General features: G+C 36.8%; 1 protein-coding gene across 4 annotated transcripts in view; it reads left to right on the forward strand.

The window, feature by feature from the left end:
- The first annotated feature begins 748 nt into the window (after nucleotides 1–748).
- Nucleotides 749–12,170, forward strand: part of LOC127447714 (dachshund homolog 1-like) — a 209,839-nt gene continuing 198,417 nt past the window's right edge. For 2 of the 4 annotated variants that reach the window (XM_051709753.1, XM_051709754.1), the window contains exon 1: nucleotides 749–1,853. In XM_051709753.1, coding sequence (XP_051565713.1) covers nucleotides 1,288–1,853 — 566 coding nt within the window. In that variant the 5' untranslated portion in view covers nucleotides 749–1,287. The remainder of the gene's footprint in view (nucleotides 1,854–12,170) is intronic. The other 2 variants (XM_051709751.1, XM_051709752.1) reach the window with 1 other exon arrangement.

A 12,170-nucleotide genomic window follows, 5' to 3' on the forward strand; every position in this document is an offset into this window, starting at 1 on the left:
TTAAAAGGAGAACAATCATGGTTTGTAAGGAATAATTAGAAACATTTGGCAACTTGTATTTCACAACATTTGATAAAACTATACTGTTTACAAAGATGAAACTTAACTCCGATTGTGAAACTATGCACTAATTATATAGTTAGCTTATTTAGCCTAATTTGCAACCAAATTTAGGGAAAAATAAACGTTTTTGGAAAATATCAATACTATAACTCTTGTTCAGTAGTGAATGTAACAGGTTAAATTCACAGTAATTTATGTATTTACTGTTCAGCAACATTACATACAGTATATTATTAACTTCCATAATAATATATCATATATAAGTAATATAAATATTCTATATGTCAATAGTAATTGGAAAGTAAAAAAAAAAAAGAGAGAGAGAGAGAGATAGATAGAGAGAGAGAGAGAGAGAGATAGATAGATAGAGAGAGAGAGAGAGAGAGAGAGAGAGAGTTTTAAAGTGAATAAAATAAAAAAAACGACAACAACAACAACAACAACAACAACAACAAAAAAAAAAAAAAAAAAAAAAAAAGAACATTAGTGGGACAGGAGCGCTGAGAGAACTCCTGAGTTAGAGCGTTGCAATAAATTATAAGTGAATGTAGACAGTATATGCAGACCGCATTTTATTTCCAAATATTTTAATATTAATAATGAAAATATAATATTTTGAAAATAATGTAAAGCAATAAAAATAATTAAAGTGTTACTTTTTTAACATTTTTTATTGTGATCAATAAGTGTCATCATAGTGGATCTCGCAAAAACTGAAAACAATAATAAAAAAAAAAGAAGAAAAAAAAAGAAGAAAAAGCATGCTGCGTCTAGCAGAAGAATATCTCAGAATAAAGTTCAGTTTAATCAAACATTCTAACATAAAAAAAGTGCCGTGGAGAGTTCATCTGAGTTCTGTAGTTATCGCACAAAGGTTTGAGGAAATCAATGCTGCAAATGTTCTGTATTCAGTTGCACTGATAGTCGCGCTCGAGGGTCGCATTAGATTCTGCATGTCTCCTTTTCAAAGGGCTGATAGTGGCTCCTCCCTCTCTGAACCTTGTGACAACAACAACTCATCCACAGAACAGAGTCACACTTTTCTGCTAATTTTCTTCGTCATTCTCTCTCAATCTTTCACAGAGCCTTAATTTCCCCACGGCAACTCTCCTCGTGCACTCGCGCATCGGCGGAGGGCTCTTCGGTGGATGTCTTCTTCTTTGCGCTACTTTTGCATACTGGCTCTCTTTCCAGTCTGAACTTATTTCAAAGGTGCAGAACACCATGGCCGTTCCGGCTGCTCTGATCCCCCCATCGTCTCTGGTCCAGCCGTGTCCGATCTCAACTTCTTCGTCAGCATCATCATCAGCATCATCATCGTCATCCTCCGCGAACGCCGCAATATCATCCTCGCCCTCGGCCACTTCTGCGTCTCCCTCTCAATCAGCGACCCAGAATCTGTTCCGATCGGACCTTATCAGCGCTAACGCCAGCATCCCTCTGCCCGGTAAGCCCGTGTACTCGACCCCATCTCCTGTTGAAAACACTCCGCAGAATAATGAGTGCAGGATGGTGGAGCTCAGGGGTGCCAAGGTGGCCTCTTTCACAGTGGACGGACAGGAGCTCATCTGCCTGCCCCAGGCGTTTGATCTGTTCCTCAAACACCTGGTTGGAGGACTGCATACCGTCTACACCAAACTCAAGCGACTGGAGATCACGCCGGTGGTGTGTAACGTGGAGCAGGTCCGCATCCTGCGTGGACTGGGGGCCATCCAGCCCGGGGTCAACCGCTGCAAACTCATCTCCAGAAAAGACTTCGAGACCCTCTACAATGACTGCACTAATGCAAGGTAAGAGAAGCACATGTGCAACTATTTCAGTTTGAAATAGATAAGAAATGCATGTTAGGTAAGAAACAAGTTAGATTAGAACTGAAGATTGGCGTGCCACGTTACACTACAGATATTAAGTACCAACTGTGTTGTTACTTTGCATTTACCTAATCATAGTAACATGCAATGTGTTACAAATGTGCATGGCATTGTCCAGTAGTTCATAGTAGTTTTAACCCTCATTTTTGTAACATATAATTTAAAAATAATAACAAAAACATTAGTTTAAACTGTCTTTTAATCAATTGATAATGCAACAATAAACTCTAAAATACTGTAAAGTTTCAAGATTTTGGTGACGTGGTACTGTAGACACTAGGATAACTTTTTTTGCAATGGTAGAAATTTAATATAACATTAATAAGTAAACATGTCCATCTAATTGGACAGTTTTTATAATATATGTAATGCAGGCCCTCCTTTTTCTTTAAAATCACAATATTAGTTAATTTTATGGTTACTAGAATTAATTTAGCTAAAACTATTCTGAGGAAATCATGCACAAGTGTATGCAGCGCATGAGAGCATTTTTTCCTTCTTTTTATTATATAGTTTGCTACTTAAAAGTATTTTTTGAAGCTTAACAGTTCAGCTCCATTAGATTAATTTAATTCACACTGCATTTGTGCACATTGTAAGTAATAATTAGCTCATAATGAGCATATAAGGTAAATATTATTTTAAAAGATTTAATGTGATTTGAGCAGACTTAAATAAGCATGCTTGTCAGAATTATAATAATAGATGTAAGTCGTCTTTATAGGCAGACATGTCTTTCCATTCCTTTCCTCTGGGGAAAAATCAAATCATAGTCATTAAGTGCTTGTGTACTAATGACAGGTGTGATACAGTGATTGCAGGTACAAAATTACACAGGAAACAATTACTGCTTGTAACCGTGGTGAATCATTTACCCTGAAACTTTACTGCCACCCTTTAGTGATCAAGTGAATGGGCTCAATAATTGCTAGAAAAAGTAAGCTAAAACTGAAAACTAAAAACAGAAGTTGTCCATTAGAATCACTATAAAATTAAAAAAGTAATTTTAAGGTGGCACAGGCCAATTTACTCATCTTTTAATATGCAATACTCTAAATTTAGTCAAAAAGCCATCTCTTTGAATCTGAGTAATTTCAGCAATTATTTTTGCAGAACATTTTTGACTAATGAATATTATTTCTCACAAATTAGCAGTTTTAACACCATATTATTTCTCAAAAAGTAACAATACATAGGCATTAAGGGATGTAAACATAAAACACATTTGCACACACACACTCACACTCATATTTCATTTCCAACTGCATGTTTTGGACAAATGCCACTTTTATTCAGCAAGAGTCTGGAATGACAACTCTTCTTTCTTAAAAGATGCATTATTATATTTTTTGCAACATTCCTATAATTTTTAAATGCAAATTTTTGATATTTAATTTTTATCTGTTTCTTGTGAAGCAGATAAATTGGTTACACTTGGATTTTCTAATGCTAGTCATAATTACAGCTCTAGAATAACACATGCATTATATAATTTTTTTCCCTCATGGATACTTATTTATAAGCAATATAGTTATTGAATATTTTTGTCTGAATTTGAATGCTTGCGTTTGTATGCATCTAAATATTCCTCTCTAGCTGAATGACAATACAATGTGGTGTGTGATCATCCGGTAGCAGTGCTAATAGAGCAGTCTTTCCCATGCTGTCCCTGTGAGCTCATTCTGGGCCTGTACTGTTACCCTCCCTCTTCATGCAAACCGTCCCAGGGTCCTCAGGTGATCGAGTGTTTGGTTTGAACTCAGGAGCTGGAAAGGAGAGTGGCCAGTGATGGGGTTAAAGGATAATGCAGTGCTACACATTGCTTTAATGACGTTAAAGTGCTGGCCTATTATTGCTGCATAGAGAGGCCTGTAATTGTCTCTGAAAGCACCTGGTACTGCCAGTGTTATGCTGAAATCAATCACCTCCTCCATGTCTGCTTCCCATTTGGAGGATTACATCATTTGTATGGACAAATGTATCTGCTCGGATGAAACACAAACACTCGGGCGGGACTGGCAATTATTTGCAGTGTGAATTTAATGTATCTATATCTGTTTTGGTTCTCTGTACGTGGAAGGTCAGCCTGCTAATTCATAAGTTTTAGTGTGGACGCGACTTGGTGTGCCATTACGTGATTGGGCGTTGATATTTTAAAGATGGATCATAGTGGCCTTATTCAGTTCCTCTACCAAAATAATTTTTTTATGATATAATGTTATGTCTTTAGGGGTGTAATGTGACTTTGCTTTCCACATGAATCTTGTCATTTTCAGTGATTAATGTTAACAAGCACAAACGATCTCACTTTTCCAGTGTGCAGCGCAACTTACAGAGTGCTAAAAAAGTGTTAATAATCCTCTTTGCTACAGGATAACAGCAGTCTTACGCCTTTGTCTGCCCACGTTAAAAGAATTCCCTGTGAAGCCGGGTTAGGCTCACCCCATTCTCCCTCTGCATGAGGACGTGTTCCTTGGGCTCCCCACTCGTTCTCCCGGGGACCCTCGGCACCTTCTGCCGCCGAAAAGACACAGGGCTGTAATCTCTCTGCTTTCATAGGAGTTATGACTGTGCCTTGTGAGAAGCAATACTTCAGCGACTTGTTTTCCTTTCCATTTTGTCTGTGTTGGACGGTGTGGCTCTTGCCGCCTGGTGACACTTGAACTCTAAGGAAAGGTTATTGAAACACCAGGGTGGTGGGGCTGGAGGTGGGTGCTGATGCAGCTGTCATAGTGGAGGGTTTGTCAGGCAGTGATGTAGAAATTAAATGACTCTCATTGTCAACGATTGAAGGTTAAATACTGTAGATACCTCTGAATGCACTTGCATATTTTAAACTTGGTTTTTTTTATTTAATGTGGCATTGTATTAATTTGTAGGCTCTTTAATTTTATGTGGATGTCTTTGTTTTTATTTATTAATTTTTTTATGCTCCTTTATGATTTCAGGATCCTGCTAATTAAACCAGTTATGTTTGCATTTATATTTTCCTTGACATGTTTTTTTTTTTTTCTGTTTCATACTTCAGCAACAAGAGCATCACATTCGACAAAATATTTTATTTGTGTTACGGTACAGACTGGCATATTTACAGAGAAGCATCATTATTTTGTTTAGCACTCAGGGGTGCGTCTTAACACACAGTGGCAGATTTTTTTTCTCACTCCCTCTCTTTGCAGTGCTCTTCTGATATATTTGTTTTCGACAAGGCACGGATGTGTTTACAGGTACTCATGGGAAATCTTTGGATCGAATTCAAATCATTCCCAGTCAGAGTGGGTGCTAAGATACCCGTCACCCAGCAACCACATCCAAGAGGGAGCTGGGGCGATAATAACTTCAAAAAACAGAGAGACAGATGCTGATTAGGATGAAAGAGTTGGGGGTGGGGGGGGGGGGTGCATGTTAAAAGGCTTGTTAAAATCACACATTCATTGTAGCACTTTCTTACAAATCATATGTAAGATTCCATATTATTTGCTTGCATTCTGCGCTGATGGATCAAAAATGAAGCAGATAAACAATTCTATGTTATTTTTTTCTGTCACCGTGAGTCACTGGAGCTCTGCTTGATTAGCCACGTGTGCTCAAATAAACTGTGCACTTGGCGTTCATCAACGATGTAAGAGGACACAGTACAGACCTACACAGGGTTAATGAAAGTGACACTGATAAAAGCAACTCGATAAATCTGCATGCAGTTAAGGTTAATTAGAAAAACCAGTTCTGGAAAAAAATATATGTGATATGTAACATGTGAGATGTTGCTTAGTTGTTTCTTGGTTAGTCGTACTATTGAGATAAATTGTGTTTGAAAGCCAGCGGATGTTTTCATTGCTCATTTTATGGTTGTTTGTGTGGGGAAAAGTCTGTAGTCTTTAATTTGCTGCATGGTGTGTTTACACTATTCAAGCTCTTACCGTATTTGCATGCACTCTGTACATCAGTAACAGAACTTAGCTCCTTACATTTCACTTGCATATTAAATAGAATTTAGCTGGTCAAACATGTAATGTTTATTGCGATAATAGTAGACAGTCATGATTCTCAGAACAGTTTGTGGTGGCTGAACAGAGTAACATTGATGACTCCGAACGGGAGTCATCAATCAGTCTTGAATCAAACAAACAAAGTTAGCGTGGCAAAACATTTGCAGATATTTTTTTCTCTGCACCAGCTGTATTACATGTGACAGGACAGGGACACTCTGTAGCTACACCTGAGACAGAGATTGCTGGTGGAAAAAGCAATGCATTACAAGCTCTCTGACTCAGAGCCCTGGCATGTCTTTAGCTACCATCCCTTCCACAGCATATTTAGGAAGCAGTGTGCAGATCACTGACGCTTGCACAGGGACGTTAACCACTACTGACACAAGTTAGAGGGAGCAGATGAGATTTCTTGATTGAAGAACGATTCCAGCCCTTAGCTTGACTCTGTCTAATATGGTCACATAAAGAAATTGATTTTCCCCTGAAATTAATTAATTTTTCATATAGCCCAAAGCTGGAGTTTAAAAAGAGAGTGCACTTTCCTGGTTTCCTATTTTCCTCCTTTTTTAAAGAATTATTGCCTAATCATATTAATACTTTTGCCCTAAGGATAGAAAGATGATTGTTCAAATGCATTCGGAAATATGTATCACTGAGTATTTATGATTAAATTATGCAAATAAATCGGCTCTCATCCTTCGCGGATGCAGATTGTCTAATTAGGATTGATATGCCGAGTAGATGTTTGGGAATCTGAATACAAGCATGTCCAAAGAGCAGAAAATTAAAAATGACAAGGCCAGAATGCTTAAAAAGTATTTTTTTTCTCTCTGTCTAATACAGCGTAGCTGTATCAGGAGTTAATTTTCCCTGGCTTCATTTTCGTGTTGAAGCTGACAGGAGAGAGAGAAAAAAGAATACTTCAGGGAAGCAATCTCAAATTGGATTCCAGAAATTTTCTTTTCTTGTTTTTTTTTCGCCCATCTTCAAGATACTATCAAATGATGAATCTCCTCCTATATAAACTTTTCCTGTTATCATGAAAATATCTGCGTTGTTTGAACTTAATGGCCTCTTCTTGTCCCACTCTACTGTGATAAAAGAAAATGATGGGAAGTCTTGCCTGTAAGAGCGATATTTACTCTGTTATAAAAGTTGCAAAAAGGGTATGATGGATGTTTACGAGCTCTGCGGTTTTGAAGGAATACAGCAAAGGCTGAATATTTAAGTTTGAACTGCTACTATTGTCATAAACACTATCAGTGAGGTGTAGAGGAACTCAGAGATGATGTCAGCAGGTTTGACGGGACTGCAGTGAAGGACAGGTGACCACGGAGGTCCCGAGGCTGTTTTCATTTAGGTCAGAACAAGCGCCACTTTACAGAGCAATGAGAGCGCCATGACTCTATTAAAGGAAAACAAAGCGCTCTGGAGTGCTTGGGACTCTTTTCCTAGGACAAAATAAATAGCGCTCTCAATTCAATTCACTTCAAGCTCTACTGCAAGAATGGATCTCATTATTCATTCTATAAGTACCTTTTTTAAAACTGCTTTCAGAATTCTGCCGTAAATGATACATTTATTTATTAATTTATGAATAGTCCATTAAATATGCTTTTACAGGGCATTTTAAGTGATCTGCTTTTTTTTGTTTTGTTGCATAAAAATACATTGAATTATGTTCCATACATTTTAAGTAGTTCCAAAACAACTGAAGAGTTCCCACTTAGTCTGATAATTCAAAGGAATGAAAGAAAGGAAATTAAAGGAAATTATACATTTTTTATCCACATTCCTCTCCTAGCAGCACTTTCCCGTGCTACAAAAGAGTTCTAACACCTCTGAAAGTATCTCATAATGTTCTGATTGTTATCTAATCTTTACCTAGCCCACAGCTAATTACACTTGAGAAAAAAAGCTTGTGCTCTCAGATGGGCCTTTGACAAAGCTGAGATTCCAGACCTCCCTTATGAAGCTGGAATCCTCATGGACCACACAGAATCCTATCAAGTCAATTTAGTAAGATTGAATTATAATATAAAACCCAAATATCGGTGCTCATTGCCACCCAGGAACCCATATGTTGCAGCAAACTGTGGCTGATGCGGTTACACTTGCTGTTGATGTGTTTGCATGTTATTTTATATATTTTCAATAAATTTTCTGCAATATTTTCATTACTTTTACGTAGCTAGTAATTGCATTGTTGAATTGATGTACTTAGCATCAAGTGGTTTGATTACAATCCCTCAAAATGTACACGTTTCTGTTCTTTTTAACTCTTCTTAGGAACATATTAAGCATTTTTAAGTGCCACTGTAGCTTTTTTTGAAAGCAAAGCAAATAGTTTGGAGACCTTGTACTTTTACAGTGTAGCTCCATCATGTTATGGCAGAGGAATGCCAACTGAAGGCCAACATGAATCAGTGACGCATAGCACAACAAACTTTCTGAAGGGGAAACATCCCATCATTGAATGCAATCTATTTCAATAAATACTATATACCAAGGGCTCCTTAAAAACAAATGGAAATGCTTCCTCTAATAACTGTAGTACATTTCCCAAACAACAATTCTCCAAACTGTCTGAAACCCTCCAAAGCCAGAACTGTATTTCATTATCGGCAAACAAAGGTGTTTTTCCTTTGAAAGTGATCCAGAGCCTCTCACATTGCTGTTGTCAAAGTCTTGTGAGACACCCATTCTGATAACTCTTTCTATGATGCTCTGCTTGAGTATCTACTCTAGACTCAAATGTCAGCATCTTGCTATGGTTTCATTTGAAAAAAAAAAGAAAAATGTCCCTTCCATAGCAAGCTGTGGCGCCCTGCTATTATTACTCTTTTCTTAAAGACTGACAGTTTGCTCACGAGAGACATGACACCAAACTCGTCTGCTGGAGGCGTACCATTGCATTTCCCATCTGTCCAATCAGATATTTGTAAACTGACAACACCTGGCAGGAGAAGGTAAATGGTGAGCCCAGAGCTGCAGCAGACACAGATATTGTTTTCATGCCATTGTGTGGTGAAAAGATACAAAGACACAATTACACACTAGGAAACACAGATCATGCCGCAGAGGAAAATATTGTTGCTCAGAGGTTGCTCTTTCATATCTCAGGAGACGTAGTAGAGATCTCAGGTGTTTTATGTAGTATCAGCTTTGCCTTAGATGTTTTGGATCCACTTATTAGGTGTCTTTAACTACTACTTAAGCATTTGATACAATGTACTGTATATATTATGCTCATATGTGTTGTTGCATTGTACTTACATTTAAAGTACCTGAATTTAATCACATCTGTAGTTAAACTGCTAACCTTACCCTAACCCAATCATTACCCTAAATGCTAACCCTAACCCCTAACCCTACCCCTACTCTTAAACCTTCCCTTTCCTCTATCTCAGTAGCAGCAAATGTGAATCTTGTAATAATTTTGCAGAACAACATGTAGTTACACCATTAATACATTGTATTATATGTATTTTAAAGTTAGAACATAAGAGTTAAAGACACCTAATATAAAGTGGGACTGATGTTTCTCTTAAAATGAATTTGGATAAATAAAAATAAACAGTAAATAAATAAATGGTAAACATTCAGTTAGAGTATGGAGTCGTAAAATGAATGTGGATAACACTAAAGATAGACCCATAATCGGTTTGACAGATATTTTAATTGATATTTACACTTTTCCACTAAATGGATGTTTAAAATTGGTTAAAGATTAACATAAAGTTAGACGTAGTCCAGAACACTAATGGAAGACAAATTGTGCAAAGTCTTGTGCAAAGATTACAAAAAGTTACCAAAAAAGATTCCTTGTTGTCTATGAAAAAGATTGCTCTTTGTAAAATGTACTTTTCACCTTCAGAGGTTAGAGATACATAATTTAGTTATCTCTGTGTCTTAAAGTAGAAATAAAACTAATTAAAAATCTTTGCATATTGGTCATTGGGCACTTAATTAAAAATAATTAAGTCACAATATTGGTCAGAAAAAAAAAAAAAAAGAAATTTCATATTGAAATCTGACTTTTGATCCCAGATTTTGGTATTTTAGCAAATCTGTTGAGTTCTCTTCTGAAAAGATCTGAATACTCTTCTGTGAGAGTACTTTTTTTTTCCTAATGAGAAAAATCTGAGACACAGGAGACTTTCACAAAAGTCTTATTTCTTCATTTATTCTCATTTTGTTTAGGATAAATAACTGAGGTATCAAAGGGACCTTGTTTGTCATTTTACTTTCCTGTGGAACTGTTTGTTGTCTTATTCATTACTGTTGTATATTTTCAGACATGGTCAAGTCTTTTCCATCCTTTGCTTTTACTGCATCAGGAAAGATTACATTTACTAATTATTTGATTGTGGATTTATTTTAGTACATGATGTCAGTAACGGATAATGATTTCCTTGGAATTTCTGCTTGTTTTCATTTTAGAGCAGTTTAGAAGCACAGGAGGTTCATGGCTGTACATACATTTACATATTTACATTAATGTGCTTGGGAGAGAATTGTCCACCAAAGTGTCTAATAAGAAAGATAATGTATTCTGGTTTTGGATCCGGTCTCAGTTTTAAACTCTGTTGTGTGCTGTGTCTCTAGGCAGACAGCTTACGCTGTGCTAATACAACATTCCCAGCATAATGTGTCTGTCCACATCTATTATCCCACTCTGGAACAGGCAGTGTGATATCCGTAAACTTCACATATGAATAGGCTCAGCTGAAAAGGAGAATGAATTAAGTCAAGCTGACATTGCATGCCAGTAAGCTTTGTTTCATTCCCAGTGCAGTATTCATTTGCAGCGCAGAAAGATTTATTGCATGATTGACAATTATGAGAGGATGACCTAGTTTTTTGTAATGGAACAAAAATGGTTTTCATGGGACGGTGCTGCCTGTCTGTGTATTCTGTGGATGCCAACCAAGTAATAAGTAGGTTTTCTCACCAAGAGAAACTGCTTTTTCTTTTTCATGTTTTTTGGTTCGAAAGAATACTGAATCACTTCACTTTTGCTCAATATATTTTGTCTAGGATAATTTAGTATTAAGTGTCAGTGGTCCCCATAGATATCACCTCCCTTTAAACTAATGCATTCAATTTGCTCCTCAAAGTTATTTTCAATGCGATTTGACATGATTTTCCCTGCAGGCAAGCACTTAAGTAACTTTATACATGGAGGAGGTATGGTATAACCATTCAAAAAGCTACTAAACTGTCTCATGCACTACTGAAGCCACCCAGCAATGGTACTCTATGGACAGCTACGTCTATTTAACCAGAGTAATTTTCAAGGCACTCTTTAATGGGACCTGGCTAATATTTCATGATTCATGCATTTTTGTTCCTACCTTTCTATGAACTGTTTTATTCAGTTCAGTAAAGCTCATTATAGCTGTGAGGAGGGCTCAGGCCCCCACGGGACCACTGGTTGAGTGGAACCACAAATGGCACAAGCAGGGTTTAGCCAGAAGTTAATATCCTGCAAAATTGTTTCTGAGTAGCTCGGTAGAATACGGATGATTAAATGACACGAGCAGATAAAAAAAAACAAAAAAAAAAAAAACAACAAAAAAAACAAACAAACATTTTCTCTGACTACAAAGTGTTAAGTACCAGTGCTTTCAAGCGCTACAGATCTCCCAAGGTTGCCATTAAGTGGAATAGGACTTATTTAATGGGAAAGACTGTCCTGGCGGGGAGGGAGATGGGAACGCGGTGCTGAGTGCACAGTGGAAGGCCTTGTGTGCTATATAGAGAGCAGAAACAGTGGCCTGACAAAACAACAACTGGAACAACAACAAACAAGATGTGAATGTCTCTGTGTCTTTATCTTCAGTTTAGTTTTAAAACTGTATTATCAAATGCTTGGAGGTTAAACTAGTTATATCATATTTTGCTAATGCTTTACAATAAGGTTCCATTTCTTAACATTAGTTAACTACATTAGTTAACTAACAATGAACAATGGCTATGCAATAATGATCTTGGTTACTGTTTTTTTTTTTTCAACTTATACAGTACTAATATATACTGTATATATATTTCTATTTAAAAGTTATGTGTTAAAATGAGTTAATGCACTATAAACTAACATGAACTAACAATGAACAATTGACCCTTCGCTAAACCCCGCCATTCTGACCAATATTTTCTTAGCAACTGTTGCTCCAAGGTAAATTAAAGCTAATAACTTAACATTAATTTATCAATTTATGTATTGATTCAGTTTTAGTAA

This window comes from Myxocyprinus asiaticus, chromosome 11 (assembly GCF_019703515.2).
Source record: "Myxocyprinus asiaticus isolate MX2 ecotype Aquarium Trade chromosome 11, UBuf_Myxa_2, whole genome shotgun sequence".
Lineage (NCBI taxonomy): Eukaryota > Metazoa > Chordata > Actinopteri > Cypriniformes > Catostomidae > Myxocyprinus > Myxocyprinus asiaticus.